Raw genomic sequence first — 16,923 nt, forward strand, 5'->3', positions numbered from 1 at the left:
GCTTCGGTCATATTCTTCGCTTTGAATGCTGCCAGCAAGATGAAGAAGTTTGCCAAAGTCAACAAGTTGATGGTACACGTGGATCAAGTACTGGCCATGGAGAAAAAGTGAGTTCTGGTAGATTTTTTTAGAGATTTGATAGAGGGAACAACGAAACAGCGAAGGTCTTTTGATCCCGAAATCGAACAGAGAATGAAAATATAGGAGAAAGCCAGTCGTTCCGAGCAGGTAAGGTTCGTACCTTACCTGTTTAGGACAAAGTCTCCTATCTTACAAGGCAGGCGTACTACCCTCCAAAAGCTATCTAAGCTGGCATTATTATTATTATTATTATTATTATTATTATTATTATTATTATTATTATTATTATTATTATTATTATTATTATTATTATTATTATGGCTTCGGGCGGGAATCAAACCCACAACATTATCTTCTTCTTTTTGTGAAGAGGTTTGTTAGAGGGAACTGCATCCACGAAGGTCTTATCATCCCGAAATCGAAGAGAGAAGGAGGACAGGATAGGAGAAAGCCAGCTGAACCGAGAACAACCTTAAATAAAGTTCTCTCCGGGCGGGAATTAAACCCTAGCCCCTAGCTCTTACAAGGCAGGCGTACTACGTACCCTCCAAAAGCTATATAAGCTGGCATTATTATTATTTTTCAATAGGATTCTAGGTTTAAAGTATTGTGTACCTTGTAGATACAAAATTATTTTAGTAGCTTTGTATCAAGACTGAATCTTTATTAGGCCAGCCTAGTTAGCTTAGTTGGTAGTGCGTCTGCCTTGTAAGCGTTAGGCCGCGGGTTCGATTCCCGCCCGAGGCGGATTTTATCCTGATGGGATAATGTTCGTTCTCGGAATGGCTGACTTTCTCCTATCCTGTCTTCCTTCTCTCTCCGATTTCGGGACGATAAGACCATAGCAGTTACAGTTCCCTCTGTCAAATGAAAAAAAATCTTTATTAATCAAGCTCACTGGCTCTTACACCGCAATTGTACATCGTATGAGCTCCTAAAAGTATTAGGTATCTTTTTTTCTCAGATTTCTAAAACCGTTCCTGCCACAGTCGAAGCACAATCACTCCAAGTCGTTCACAAAGAAGGTCAACCTCCCGATCTACTTGGTTCATCTCTGTTTGATGTTGGGATCGTTGCATAATATGAGCTCCTAAAAGTATTAGGTATCTTTTTTTCTCAGATTTCTAAAACCGTTCCTGCCACAGTCAAAGCACAATCACTCCAAGTCGTTCACAAAGAAGGTCAACCTCCCGATCTACTTGGTTCATCTCTGTTTGGTCTTGGGATCGTTGCATATGTTTTTCGACTATTACATTGTTCTTCAATATTTCAACCCGGGCCTCGACAGCTGGGCATCGGAATTTGTCACCCTCATCACCATTTTTATTCAACGGGCCTTCATCGTACAACTGTTCATATTGATTCAGGTAGAAGTGGCGGAAAGTTTGACTAGTTTGACTATTTCGTATCTAAATCAACTCAAGCACACTCTCCTTAGACAATTTAGACATGTATTTTGAGCTTAGGTGATAGACAAAAAATACTCACATACGATAATGGACAAAAAGGACTTTCAGAAATAAGCAATTTATGAAATACTATTTCAAACTTATTGGTATGGGGTTCAAATTGAATTGGTCCCAAGGGCAAGGAAAACCTAGACCCTTGACAAAAGGTGTGTGCCTGAAGGCATATGATGTGTTCCAATTCACTTGACCCCAGGTTAGTTAACAGAATTATTATGAAGTTTTTCTTACCTACATCATGTCTAATAGTTCTGTGAACTCATGAACTGTGACCTCACTCAAACCCTTTTGCCAGGCTGAGATGAATGTATGATGTATTAATGCAATTATTCACATGTATGGAAATAGGTTCATAGGAAAGAATTTGTCCAGTGGGCACAGGTTTGCCTGGAGTTTCGCCAAATTCATCTGAACAGGACATTGCTCCTTGTCCAGAATGAAATTCAGATATCTAAGGACAAAAAAAATAAGAAGAAAAAAATCTAGTGATTTTATAGAGTGAGAACGGAGGTCTTATCGTCTGAAATTAAAGAAAGGTGGGCAGGATTGGAGAAAGCCAGCCATTCGAAGAAGTCCGAGAACGAACCTTATTTATTTAGGATAAAGTTCGCCCTGGGTGGGAATCACACCCGCGACCTAGCGCTTACAAGGCAGACGCGCTAATGTCCAGGCTAACTAAGCTGGCTTAAGCTTTGTCTGTTTAATGTTCGTAGTTATGATGTTTCCAAGAATCATTAAAGAATTTGTCCTTCTCCAGATACCTCGATTTTGTCTCTCTTACATGGTCAATACATCCGAAATTCCGAACGCTACTCTCCAAGCTAACGAGGATGACTATTTTCCCATTTTTGAATCCATAAGGTCAAGGGCCAATACGTTGTTCGGGTAAGAAAAAATCCAACCTTGATGCGTAGGTTTTAAAACTACTGGATACTAGGGTACTAGGTTTATTCTATTCTTTTTGAATAAATCCACTGATTTCAGTCTTCGGATAAAAAGTTACCTCACAGCCAAATCCTTGTCTGACGTCACCAGGATGGTATCATCCATCGCCGTCAGCAACAGAGTAGTAGCCTCATTATGGGCTACAAGCAATTGATGATGATACTCCTGGTATATCAAAAAGGAACTTTTTAGTCCTATCCTTGGAGGACAAAGGTAGAGTATGTACTATGTCTTTAATTTCATTCTATCATATTTCAGGTGCTGTATCTGGAAAGTGGCCTAGATCACACCGTAGAGCCCATAACTTTCCACAGCTGGCAGAGTAATGCTCCCATCCCCTTGTATAAATCTTAATTAAGGTAAAAGACTGGTGACTGCTGACGTGCTGACTGGTGTTTGGAGAATCCGTTTTTTTTTTCAAGATATGAAGATAACCTCAAAATGGGCACGCGGACTTCCCCTCTAAAGTTGAAAGTAGGGGAAATTTAAATAAAAAAATACGCTTGTTTTTTAATTCTTCTTAAAAAAATACGACTAGTGACCACAGAGAACTTTTTTTTTTCTCTGTGCTCTTATCTTGAATTTAAAAGCGGGAGTTTTCAAATTTTAGATTTTTGAAAACATTGAAGTGTTGGTGCAGCAAGTAGTAATGATTTCTGATAAACTGATTCTAATTTTGGAATAAGGATTAGAGAGGTCAAAGAACATTGGGTCCTGTAAACAAAGATGTGGACAGTATTGTGGATTCACAAATTATTTTAGGTATGGTATAGGTACCTATTGTTATCACTATATACAAGTGATTAGGAGAATACTCATCTCTCGTTCCTGAGGTAAGTCAGGTAAGTTATTTTTTATACAGAGAGTATTTGGCCAATGTCCAGCAATTACTGGAAATGTCAACAAAGTGTAACCAATCCTGAGTCTTGTGAACAGCTTCTTTAGTCTGGTATTCCTTAGGCTGGAGGGCCAATCCTTGATGATGGGTGTGGTCCTTTGAATTTCATTACTGCCAGAGATATTGAAATGGGATTTCCCCTTATACAAATTGAGATTTCCCCTGACATGAAATTCATTTAAATAAATACAGAGCATTTAATATTTTAAATTGCTCCATGGGTGAAGAGTAAGCCATATGTATTACTTATTTATATTGAGATGATTTGTGTTTATGTATGTTTATAAATAAATGGTTACTTATATATTAAAAAAAAAAAAAAAAAATCCAAAAACGGAAATTATTATAGGTATGTACCTTCGGATTTTTTCGTCAGTAAGTTTTTGGATACTTCCAAATCGTTCAGGGCTGGATTCCATAGCTTGTCTCTCTCTTCATTCGAATAGCTGTACTTGTGCCAGAGTAAATACTTGTTCATTCTCTTGTACTTGGCCTGGACCGAGATGAAGGGGGAAAAGATCGTTATTAACCGAACGATAGTGGGTTCTATGTTTTAACTCGACCGTTTTGCATTGATGGTTTAGATGTTTGTTCGTTTGTTTATTTGTTTGAATTTGTGTTCCGCTATAACTCCCGATTGCCTGGTCCGATTATGATGAAATTTGGTACACATCTTCCTTGAATCAAGACACGTCGATCCTTGAAATTTGGTGTCCCACGTCCAATTTTGATTGAAAGAAATAGATAAATTGCCGCATTTATGACCCTTGTATACCCTTGAGTTCCTTCTATCCCAATTCTTGGTAAATCTATTGTTTTGAAAAAGGTCAACCATTCTTTAAATCTTTTGAGGGATTGTAAAATAATGAAACCTGTTCTCTGTCCTCTTTATTACGTAGCACGTACGTACGTATTCTTTCCTATGAACCTATTTCCATACATGTGAATAATTGCATTAATACATCATACATTCATCTCAGCCTGGCAAAAGGGTTTGAGTGGTGGTATATTTATCGAAACAACTTTTGACCGTGGTCTGTACTGTACCTTCTTCATTTAATGAATAGTTCTTCAGTTGAAGACCAATATTGGACATATATGTAGTGGAAAGAACTTGAGTGGTTTTTCCAAATTTACTTCTTGCTTCTTACTGTATCAAACTGGTAGTGGGGTATCTTTTCAGTGTCAATCAACTCAACTGGGCATCACTTTATCATTCTCTTTCACTGGTAGTTTGTGCACCAGCACCAACCTAACCTAAGGAATAAAACTTGAATTTCAAACTGCAATGTAATTTTATCAACTGGTATACTCAGGAAGCCTGTGAATTTTTATGGGTAATAATGCCAAAGTACCTTAATTCCACTGTGTATCAGCAGCACCAGCACCAACCTAATCTAAGGAATGAAACTTGAATTTCAAACTGCAATGTAATTTTATCAACTGGTATATGCTTATCGGAACAACTTTTGACCATGGTCTGTACTGTACCTTCTTCATTTAATGAATAGTTCTTCAGTTCAAGCCCATTGGACATATATGTAGTGGAAAGAACTTGAGTGGTTTTTCCAAATTTACTTCTTGCTTCTTACCTGTATCAAACTGGTAGTGTAGTGGGGTATCTTTTCAGTGTCAATCAACTCAACTGGGCATCACTTTATCATTCTCTTTCACTGGTAGTTTGTATTTGGACTGTTACTGGTATACTTATCGGAACAACTTTTGACCATGGTCTGTACTGTACCTTCTTCATTTAATGAATAGTTCTTCAGTTCAAGCCCAATATTGTACATATATGTAGATGTAGTGGAAAGAACTCGAGTGGTTTTTCCAAATTTACTTCTTGCTTCTTACCTGTATCAAACTGGTAGTGGGGTATCTTTTCAGTGTCAATCAACTCAACTGGGCATCACTTTATCATTCTCTTTCACTGGTAGTTTGTATTTGGACTGTTACAGCTGATGTGCTTTTGTATAAATCTTAATTAAGGTAAAAGACTGGTGACTGCTGACTGGTGCTTGGACCTTGGAGAGTGGAGACTTCGACTTCACATTTCACCTTCACCATATCCGTTTTTTTTTTCCAGATAACATAAGATAACCTCAAAATGGGCACGCGGACTTCCCCTCTAAAGTTGAAAGTAGGGGAAATTTAAATAAAAAAATACGCTTGTTTTTTAATTCTTCTTTAAAAAAATACGACTAGTGACCACAGAGAACTTTTTTTTTCTCTGTGCTCTTATCTTGAATTTAAAAGCGGGAGTTTTCAAATTTTAGATTTTTGAAAACATTGAAGTTTGAAGTGTTGGTGCAGCAAGTAGTAATGATTTCTGATAAACTGATTCTAATTTTGGAATAAGGATTAGAGAGGTCAAAGAACATTGGGTCCTGTAAACAAAGATGTGGACAGTATTGTGGATTCACAAATTATTTTAGGTATGGTATAGGTACCTATTGTTATCACTATATACAAAAGTGATTAGGAGAATACTCATCACTCGTTCCTGAGGTAAGTTATTTTTTATACAGAGGGTATTTGGCCAATGTCCAGCAATTACTGGAAATGTCAACCAAGTGTAACCAATCCTGAGTCTTGTGAACAGCTTCTCTAGTCTGGTATTCCTTAGACTGGAGGGCCAATCCTTGATGATGGGTGTGGTCCTTTGAATTTCATTACTGCCAGAGATATTGAAATGGGATTTCCCCTTATATAAAGTGAGATTTCCCATGACATGAAATTCATTTAAATAAATACAGAGCATTTAATATTTTAAATTGCTCCATGGGTAAAGAGTAAGCCATATGTATTACTTATTTATATTGAGATGATTTGTGTTTATGTATGTTTATAAATAAATGGTTATATATTAAAAAAAAAAAAACAAGAACTCTGCCATTCAGATCTAACAAGTTTGTTTATTTTTTTAATTTGATGTTAATTTGTTTCTATTCTAGCTCTATTTATTTTGTGAAGATATAACCTGTAGGTACTGAAATAACTAAGCAAAAATGGTGATTCAACTGCTGAGTAAACTGCTTCCAAATATTACAACTAAATTAGCAACATCCCATGCAATCCCAAAGTGCTTCTCAACACAATGTATTACTAAATTACTGAACTCATCATTTGGATGTCATACTGCAGTCTATGGCTGTGCTCAATCATTCCATACTCAGGAGAAAAAGTCATCTCCCATAAACATTTCCTTGGACCCCACTCAGGAACAGCTATTCAAAGAGAACTGCTTACTAGTCAATGAAAATGATAAAGTTGTTGGTTATGCCTCAAAGAAAGATTGTCACACAGTTGTGAATAATAACATTCCACTTCACCGTGCCTTCAGTGTATTCCTATTCAATGAAAACAATGAGCTGTTGCTACAACAGCGCTCCCGTTTTAAAATTACATATCCTGAATACTATACCAACACCTGCTGTAGTCACCCACTCTATGATCATGAAGGAAAGATCACTTTGAAAATAGAACATTGGAACGAATTTATTTTGTGTAGACTCACCAGAGCGAAAACCAAGACTGAGGAAAAAGGTCAAACATTCTTTAAATCTTTTGAGGGATTGTAAAATAATAAAACCTGTTCTCTGTCCTCTTTATTACGTAGCACGTACGTACGTACGTATCTACCAATCTACCTACCTTCTTTCCTATGAACCTATTTCCATACATGTGAATAATTGCATTAATACATCATACATTCATCTCAGCCTGGCAAAATACCTTCTTTCCTATGAACCTATTTCCATACATGTGAATAATTGCATTAATACATCATACATTCATCTCAGCCTGGCAAAAGGGTTTGAGTTTGAGTGAGGTCTACAGTTCACAGAACTATTAGACATGATGTAGGTAAGAAAAACTTTATAATAATTATGTTAACTAACCTGGGGTCAAGTGAATTGGAACACATCATATGCCTTCAGGCACACACCTTTTGTCAAGGGTCTAGGTTTTCCTTGCCTTGAGTGAGGTCTACAGTTCACAGAACTATTAGACATGATGTAGGTAAGAAAAACTTTATAATAATTATGTTAACTAACCTGGGGTCAAGTGCATTGGAACACATCATATGCCTTCAGGCACACACCTTTTGTCAAGGGTCTAGGTTTTCTTTGCCCTTGGGACCAATTCAATTTGAACCCCATACCAATAAGTTTTGGCGGATGCTCAGGTGTTACAGGAGGTAATCCATCGCTTGCATTCCTGGTGCCGGGAAAATCTTATGGAGTTAAATATCGAAAAATGTAAAGTTATGAGCTTTTACACTAAAAAAAATCCCTATCTAATAGATTATACCATTAATAACATCGAGTTTGAAATAGTATTTCATAAATTGCTTATTTCTGAAAGTCCTTTTTGTCCATTATCGTATGTGCGTATTTTTGGTCTATCACTTAAGCTCAAAATACATGTCTAAATTGTCTAAGGAGAGTGTGCTTGAGTTGATTTAGATACGAAATAGTCAAACTTTCCGCCCTTCTACCTGTATCAATATGAACAGTTGTACTACGAAGGCCCGTTGAATAAAAATGGTGATGAGGGTGACAAATTCCGATGCCCAGCTGTCGAGGCCCGGGTTGAAATATTGAAGAACAATGGCAATAGGATAAGGAAAGTCGTGTGATGTTCACACCAGATTTTTGCTGATGCTATCTATCTGGCATTCTAGTAAACTAGAGGTATTATACGATATATCCGTATTCCGTTTATCCTATCTTTTTTCCCGTGACACTGGTCCTAAGGCCTAACCAACTTTTAAAATTATCACCTTATCAAAATCATTTTTCATATTTTTATTTTATTTTATTTATTTTTTTTATTCAACTATAAAATTATGAAAAAAGTAACTATGGCTATCCATAAAATATTTTTAAATGATAAAATTATGTATAAAAAAAAAGACAACAGTGGGATTCGAACCCCCACCCCACCCGCTCATCAGTTAGTCAGAGATCACACTTCTTACCACCGGACACTCCGACTTCTGTCTCTATGAAGCACAAAACTTCCTTATTAATAAACTCGGGCGATAATTTAGAATTTTTCCCCTAAAAATCACTCTTTTATCAAATTTAAGGCTGAAGGGGCCCTTTGGGGGCCTTGAAAATATGAAAAGGCACACCTACCACTCACGAGAAAAAAAATGGGCCATCAAGCATCAAAATCGGTCCAGTGGTTTAGGCTGTAGAGCGGTCAACGTCAAAGAAGAAGCGGAAGCGGAAGCGGGAAAATCGGTCCACTGGTTTAGGCTGTAGAGCGGTCAACGTCAAAGAAGAAGCGGAAGCAGCAGCAGCAGCAGCAGCAGAAAATGATGAAAAATTTGACGTTTTTCAAAGTCAAATATCTCCGGCTAAACTAAACCGATTTTGATGACATTTTTTTTCAACTTGGTCTACTTTCATGCCCCAACACACACACGCAATCCGTTTTCTTCCATCATTTGTAGTTGTTCGATTTTGATGAATTTTTTTTTCAACGTGGTCTACTTTCATGCCCGAACACACACACGCAATCCGTTTTCTTCCATCATTTGTAGTTGTCCCCCTACAATTACCTGAAAACGGCTACTTTCCCTGTCGCGTATAATATCTCTAGTAGCGCGGTCAAACTTTCTTGACTTGGCGGGGCGGACAATTTAGTCCGCATCTTTCTCGGAACGGAAAAATTCCGTCAACTTTTTAGCGATCGGGCGGGATTCGAAACCCAGCACCTCCGATCGAGAGTCAGACCATCCTCTCACCTGGTCGTAGTGCAATAATCCTAATCTGAAATGGACGTGGCACACAAGGGATCAAGAAGAGACCGACTTAACATAATGATAATCTCACCTGGTCAATACATCCAAATGCATCTTCCAAGTCTGATTTGACAACAAACATCTGGGGTGACCCAGCCTCCACCCAAGTCTTCTGGAACTTTTTCCATTTGAGGTGAAAATCTCGACTGGGTTTTGTGGTGGTTCAAAATGGACGTGGCACACAAGGGATCAAGAAGAGACCGCCTTAATGATAATCTCACCTGGTCAATACATCCAAATGCATCTTCCAAGTCTGATTTGACAACGAACATCTGGGGTGACCCAGCCTCCACCCAAGTCTTCTGGAACTTTTTCCATTTGAGGTGAAAATCTCGACTGGGTTTTGTGGTGGTTCACCCTTCAAACTAAGGTAGCATTCTCAGAGATTAACTCGGTAGATTCGGTACACACTTTGACGAGACTGTAGACCCGACTGGTCAGTTTTCTAAAAGGAAAATACACTTCTACTTACACAGTGGTTGGAATGATAGACAAGAGGATCATCCATAAACTTGGCTTATACGTATCGACACTAACGGGAGCCAGAGCGAATAACCGCAACATCTTGAGACCTGGCTTTATTTGAGAGTTGAACTTGGAACTCTTTTCCTTACGAGACATGACTAACGGCAGTAACGGGGTACCTACAGGTACTAGCGCCTTAATATAGGTACACAGTGGAGTAATAGGTACACAGAATAACTGTGGATTTCAACATGAGTAACGGGGTGTAAGTACTAGCGGCTTAGTATAGGTACACAGCGAAGTAATAAGTACACAGAATCACTGTGAACTGATCCGGTTGGAGTATCCGCGTTCTTTCGCGCAGCGTGACCAATAAAAACAGACACAGAGTTGGAAACAGAGTGAGGTGTCAACAACTTTAGCAGTAACAACAACAAAAACTAGGGGCTCAGAAAAACAGTAGGTACCTACTGGCAATTGAGAAAAAGATGAAGTGTGTCCAATATGGTGAACCACCTTTTTGAAGAATTATTTTATGACCCACCTTTTTCATTATCTTTTATTCAGTTGAACGATTTTTAAGAATGAAAAAACGTCCGATAACATCAGAAGTATCGCGCAACAAGAACAAAATTTATCTCATGACATGGGTAGTCGGTACATGGAAAAGAAAACCTATAAAAGCGTGACGATAAGATAACACCAATGAAGAATACAAAAGAAAGCTTTGAATTATCGTATACTGTTCTCCCCTTTCCTTTTATTGGTCACGCTACGCGAAACCATATGGTGAGACCAAATAAAGGAAAAAAAGTAAATAGTCAAGTAGGTACGCTCGTACTACAGTTTATTACAACAATGAGTTCTTTTAACAGCACAAAAGAAAGCAAACATATACATAATTAAAATGGGTAATAATACCTTTTAAAACGCTCATATTAATTTCTAACCATGCACCTTTCCTAAGCCAAAAACTTGCTAAAAGTAATGAATAAAACAAACATCTAGGGTAATATTACACAACACAAAGGAAGAGGCTCTGTATGAATAAGGATATTACAAGAATATATCAGAGTCAAATTGAAGGGCATTGCTGGATTGGGTTACACGACTGTTATAGGTGAGTTGCTGAAAGTTGGAGTCATCATGCAAGGATCAAGTTCAGAAGTTATCAAGTTGTTAAAGGAAAATATGACTAGATAGCAGGGACAAGAGTGGGGCTTAATACAAGCAGGTACATAATACACCTATGTTTAATTTAATTCTTTATACAGGTACCTGTTCTAAAAAAAATATTAAATTTCTTTTGTAAAATTCAGGTTACAATAATGGGCACTGAAACTACTGCAGACCTAGTTGCACGATGGGCTCAAGAGATGGGACTTCCAGTTCATAACTTTCCAGAGTTTCATGAGTAAGTTGAACGATATGTATCACACCTTATAAATTAATTTTATTTTGAAAATCCCAATATTTAAAATAAATTACTGTAGGTTTTCCACCCAAGATCTTACATAAAATTATATCATTATATATTATACCAGTTTTGCTCTTCTAGAAGTTACCAGTTTTCCTCCAAGAAACAAAAGGTTTTGGACACCTTAGACTTGCAAACTTGTGATCATAACACTAGAAGGAGGGAGAGGAATCTAAGAATCACCCAAAAACAAATTTTTGAAATGCCAGTTAGTAAGGTAATTGTTACTTGAAAAAAAAAAGTAGCAGATAAGTATGTACAGTCAAACCTGTCTAGGGAATCCAAGGGACCGACAATTTTCCCCACTTATACAGGTTTTCCAGTTAAAAAGTATCCCACTTAGAGAGGTTGCCATTTTCCTATTCCCACTTATAGAGGTAAATGTGAAGCGTTTCACCTACCTTTCTTTACCCTCATTGCACTCCTCTTTCCTCTAAAGTCTAATCTCACTTCTGCTTCACTGCATTGGCGGCGTGCAATGCTTTAAAATTAAATTGATGGCACGCCGCCAATGCAGTGAAGCCGCAGTGAGATTAGAGGAAAGAGGAGTGCAATGAGGGTTAAGAAAGGTAGGTGGCACGCCGCCAATGCAGTGAAGCAGAAGTAATATTAGAGGAAAGAGGAGAGCAATGAGGGGAAAGAAAGGTAAGTACTACGTGAAGGAGGAGCACATAAATTATTAAGTGACTAAAAGGCGGGGTACAAAATTGATTTTTAATCTTTTTTGGGGTGGGATGGAGTTTTGTTTCTTTTTTGTGGCACTTGATTTATTTTGGGAGGAACGACTTGGCGGGGTCTTTTTTATTCCACGAAGTGGTATTTTTTGGGGGGATCTCATAACTTTTTGCAGAAATTTAGCATAATATGACGTATGAGCGTAGCGCAACAAAGTATAAAGGTAGGTAATAGGCATAGTAACATCATTTGGTAATGTTTGGTGAGTTTGGGTTATTTCTGAGTGAAAAACACCATGGTAATATCTTTGGGTAAGTTTTAGTAAGTTCGGGTCGTTTCCGAGTGAAAAATACCATAGTAACATCATTATGTAAGTTTTAGTAAGTTCGGGTCATTCCCGAGTTTAAAATACCATAGTAACATTATTGCGTAAGATTTGGTAAGTTCCGATAATTTCCGTGTGAAAAATGCCATAGTAACATCAGTGGGTAAGTTTTAGTAAGTTCCGACCATTTCCTAGTGAAAATACCGTAATAACATCATGGGATAAGTTTTGGTAAGTTCCGAACATTTCCGAGTGAAAAATACCATAATAACATCATTGGGTAAGTTTTGATAAGTTCCGATCATTTCCGAGTGAAAAATTAAATAATATTTGGTAAGAAAAACGTGACACGTAGCACTGGTCCTAAGCTCCTAAGGCCAACTTTTAAAATTATCACCTTATCAAAATCATTTTTCATATTTTTATTTTATTTTTTTATTCAACTATAAAATTATGAAAAAGTAACTATGGCTATCCATAAAATATTTTTAAATGATAAAATTATGTATAAAAAAAGACAACAGTGGGATTCGAACCCCCACCCCACCCGCTCGTCAGTTAGTCAGAGATCACACTTCTTACCACTCGGACACGCCGACTTCTGTCTCTACGAAGCACAAAACTTCCTTATTAATCAACTCGGAATAATGGTTTTGGGAGTCTATAGTCTAATCTGAAGATTATTATTATTATTATTTTACTGGGTGGAATGAACTAAGTTCAAACCTTGGGAAAATTTACACCACTCAACCTTGAGGCTTGTGAGGAACAAACAAAGTGACTTTCAGTTGAATTTCACCATTGTCACCTGATATTTGAAGCAGCTCCTATTTTGACTTTACAAGGCAGACTAGCCAAATAATGGTTTTGGGAGTCTAATCTGAAGTTTATTATTATTATTTTACTGGGTGGAATGAACTAAGTTTAAACCTTGGGAAAATTTACACCACTCAACCTTGAGGCTTGTGAGGGACAAACAAAGTGACTTTCAGTTGAATTTCACCATTGTCACCTGATATTTGAAGCAGCTCCTATTTTGACTTTACAAGGCAGACTAGCCCTCTACATAGTCCTGTCCAAGAAACAGACACATGTACAAGAACATCAGTTACCTTTATAGCAGAACAAGCCTTTCCCTTTGTGGTCTAAATGTTCTTTCTTCCAGAATGTCAAATTGTCTTTGTTGTATATCTCAATCCAGCCATCCACACTTGTACCATGTCTACAGCGGGAACACTTGCAAGGTGAGAGTTTCCTCTTGTTCACTGAATTGACATACTTCAGGTTTTTAACATTCTCAGAGGGTGATTTTGGGGCAATACCTTTGAGTTTGTAAACTCTGTTGATTTCATCTGAATACCTAAAATAAAAGATTTTTGAGTAGTAAGAGGGTCTAAAAGAGGGTGGGGCATTTTTTTTTTTTTTTTTTTTTTTTTTTTTTTTTTTACCTCTTTTTATTCACAAATCGGTACATGGAAAAGAAAACCTATAAAAGCGTGACGATAAGATAACACCAATAAAGAATACAAAAGAAAGCTTTGAACTATCATATACTGTTCTCCCCTTTCCTTTTATTGGTCACGCTACGCGAAACCATATGGTGAGACCAAATAAAGGAAAAAAGTAAATAGTCAAGAAGGTACGCTCGTACTACAGTTTATTACAACAATGAGTTCTTTTAACAGCACAAAAGAAAGCAAACATATACATAATTAAAATGGGTAAAAAAATGTTTTAATTAACTTTTCTATTTAACACAAAGAAAAGTCAATTAGATACAATGAACACTTAGCTTATTGTGCTTTTGTATGTTGTTATAATGGTCCCTAGAGTTGAAAATGTTAAATTAAAGTATTTTTTACCTTAGGAACTCAGTATCTTGAATAAGAGACACATCAATACCATTATTTGTTTGTTCCATGTTCAAACAAGATACCACGCTACTACTAAGCAGTAATTTATTTCTATGTGGGATTTGTTTTTTGATATTTTCAAGTAATAATTTCATTTTCAATTCATCCCACCATTTTGAATAAAGGAGCATAATTTGTTGACATCTTCTTAATCTATGTGCAAATATAAACTCCATTTGTTTGCAACAATGTTTCATTATTAGGAGATAGTGTTTCTGAATGGATACTTTGGCCTTCTTCATATTAGCCTTGAATTGGTATGATACAGCTGATCTTCCTGGAAATAAAAACATTAGGGTAAGAAGATTGCAAATATGTACAATGAATTCAATGGACAGTTTTTATCCTCATTGTAGTCCAACAGGGGGGGGGGGGGGGGTGTGCAAATATGAACTCCATTTGTTTGCAACAATGTTTCATTATTAGGAGATAGTGTTTCTGAATGGATACTTTGACCTTCTTCATATTAGCCTTGAATTGGTATGATACAGCTGATCTTCCTGAAAATAAAAACATTAGGGTAATTGCAAATATGTACAATGAATTCAATTGACAGTTTTTATCCTCATTGTAGTCCAACAGGGGGGGGGGGATATTCTCTTAAATCAAGTAAAAGTAATCAATAAACAGTAAAAGTAATAAATCAGAACTGATTCATGGAATAGCTCCTGAACTTAGATAACTCTTCTTCTTTTTTTTTCATCACCTTTTCCCATGTATAGATGGGGTTGGTGTTTTATGTTGGCCTCCCAACCAGATAACTACTGGAACAATATGATAGAATGGGCTTTACGTACCTTCAAATGTAAATTGTTGAATTAATATCCTCGACTTATCCCACAACTTAGAGTGAGAACTTGTGTTCAAGCTTTTTACATGGAGGAGAAAATTTTGGTTGTTTTTGACATGGGTTTTCATTAAATGTGCATTCAATGAGAATTGTTGAAACAGTTTTACGCCAGAAACAGCAAACATGATCGAGAATTTCGATTTTACGTCTCACTTGAGGGTTGAGGTAAGACCTATGTGATCAGTGGAAAACCTCACATGATTTTTTCCACTGGGGTTTTTATTTGATACAAAACGAGATCAACATTTTATTCCACAGTGTACCTAGTAGTGGAGAAAACACACTTTCACCTTAGAAGATAAGCACGAGGTTTGAAAAGAAAATCCACTTTATCCACTGGAAAATAGGAAAAATCAGGAAAATGTCATGGAATTTCAAAAATCCACTGATAAGTTTTGTTTACATTTTGGATTGCGATTTTACTCATGGCTCGCTTCACGTACGTATGTTGCCGGCGTTGCCGGACAAGAGCAAACTACCCGCGAAATTTTAAATTTGAATTTTAAAATTTAAATTATTTAAAATCCGTTATATAAAATTATAAATTAATTTTCAGATTACTTTCTCTCTCCTTGAAATTTGATTATTTTTGGTGAATTCCTGAATTGGGTTACACGACTGTTATAGGTGAGTTGCTGAAAGTTGGAGTTATCATGCAAGGATCAAGTTCAGAAGTTATCAAGTTGTTAAAGGAAAATATGACTATAGATAGCAGGGACAAGAGTGGGGCTTAATACAAGCAGGTACATAATACACCTATGTTTAATTCTTTATACAGGTACCTGTTCAAAAAAATTATTAAATTTCTTTTGTAAAATTCAGGTTACAATAATGGGCACTGAAACTACTGCAGACCTAGTTGCACAATGGGCTCAAGAGATGGGACTTCCAGTTCATAACTTTCCAGAGTTTCATGAGTAAGTTGAACGATATGTATCACACATTATAAATGAATTTTATTTTGAAAATCCCAATATTTAAAATAAATTACTGTAGGTTTTCCACCCAAGATCTTACATAAAATTATATCATTAAGTATATATTATACCAGTTTTGCTCTTCTAGAAGTTACCAGTTTTGCTCCAAGAAACAAAAGGTTTTGGACACCTTAGACTTGCAAACTTGTGATCATAACACTAGAAGGAGGGAGAGGAATCTAAGAATCACCTATATTATACCAGTTTTGCTCTTCTAGAAGTTACCAGTTTTCCTCCAAGAAACAAAAGGTTTTGGACACCTTAGACTTGCAAACTTGTGATCATAACACTAGAAGGAGGGAGAGGAATCTAAGAATCACCCAAAAACAAATTTTTGAAATGCCAGTTAGTAAGGTAATTGTTACTTGAAAAAAAAAAGTAGCAGATAAGTATGTACAGTCAAACCTGTCTAGGGAATCCAAGGGACCGACAATTTTCCCCACTTATACAGGTTTTCCAGTTAACTTATCCCACTTAGAGAGGTTGCCATTTTCCTATTCCCACTTATAGAGGTAAATGTGAACACTGGTTTTGAGGAAGAAGAATCTGTTATTAGTGTTACCCTGCTTTCCTACAAATTCCCACTTACAGAGGTCCGCAGAAGGAAAGTATCCCACTTAGAGAGGTTGCCATTTTCCTATTCCCACTTATAGAGGTAAATGTGAATTGTGAACACTGGTTTTGAGGAAGAAGAATCTGTTATTAGTGTTACCCTGCTTTCCTACAAATTCCCACTTACAGAGGTCCGCAGAAGGCTCTGGACCTAGGAAAATGGCAACCTTTCCCACTTACATAGGCTCCGGACTGAGTATCTAGAAAGAGTCATTCCCATTTATAGAGGCTCGATTTTCCCATTAAACAATTTTTCCCATTTTTTTCCCAGCTATCCAGGTTCCCCACTTAGACAGGTTCGACTGTACTTAATATTGTGATGAACTTTCCTTTTTTAGGTCAATAAATGATCCAGTAATGAAAGGTGCATGACATATGATTTCAACGTAGTTACATGTTACGAGAAGACAGATATTTTAGAATT

The 16,923-nt window shown here is 36.8% G+C and overlaps 1 protein-coding gene and 2 long non-coding RNA genes across 4 annotated transcripts; 2 read left to right on the top strand and 1 right to left on the bottom strand.

The window, feature by feature from the left end:
• Positions 1-5,674: 5,674 nt before the first annotated feature.
• LOC113468444 lies at positions 5,675-6,393 on the top strand. Its single transcript, XR_003392195.1, has 2 exons — positions 5,675-5,898; positions 6,345-6,393. It is a non-coding gene; the product is annotated as an uncharacterized LOC113468444 (long non-coding RNA).
• A 6,825-nt stretch (positions 6,394-13,218) lies between these two features.
• Positions 13,219-15,287, bottom strand: LOC103511669. Of its 2 annotated transcripts, XM_017445074.2 has the most exons (4): positions 14,858-15,287; positions 14,447-14,560; positions 14,010-14,223; positions 13,219-13,507 (listed from the first exon to the last, which is right to left on the bottom strand). In XM_017445074.2, exons 1-4 carry the CDS (start codon positions 15,033-15,035, stop codon positions 13,252-13,254), a joined length of 762 nt encoding a protein of 253 aa, XP_017300563.1. In that variant the 5' UTR covers positions 15,036-15,287; the 3' UTR covers positions 13,219-13,251. The 2 variants fall into 2 exon arrangements, with proteins under 2 accessions (XP_017300563.1, XP_026681164.1); XM_026825363.1 differs by lacking the exon at positions 14,447-14,560 and having other exon boundaries at positions 14,010-14,337.
• A 151-nt stretch (positions 15,288-15,438) lies between these two features.
• On the top strand, positions 15,439-16,876 carry LOC103511659. Its single transcript, XR_541482.3, has 3 exons — positions 15,439-15,537; positions 15,733-15,827; positions 16,838-16,876. It is a non-coding gene; the product is annotated as an uncharacterized LOC103511659 (long non-coding RNA).
• Positions 16,877-16,923: the final 47 nt, after the last annotated feature.

The sequence above is a fragment of the Diaphorina citri genome, unplaced genomic scaffold, assembly GCF_000475195.1.
Source record: "Diaphorina citri unplaced genomic scaffold, Diaci psyllid genome assembly version 1.1 scaffold738, whole genome shotgun sequence".
Classification (NCBI taxonomy): Eukaryota; Metazoa; Arthropoda; class Insecta; order Hemiptera; family Psyllidae; genus Diaphorina; species Diaphorina citri.

Bases quoted from the DNA above. Each gene is read 5' to 3' on its own strand.
- LOC103511669 (XM_026825363.1), bottom strand. From the start codon at position 15,035: ATGTTTGCTGTTTCTGGCGTAAAACTGTTTCAACAATTCTCATTGAAT. The intron at 14,338-14,857 runs GTACGTAAAGCC...TTTTATTTCCAG, and splicing joins TCAACAATTTACATTTGAAG to GAAGATCAGCTGTATCATAC. The intron at 13,508-14,009 runs GTAAAAAATACT...CTTTTATTTTAG, and splicing joins CAAGATACTGAGTTCCTAAG to GTATTCAGATGAAATCAACA.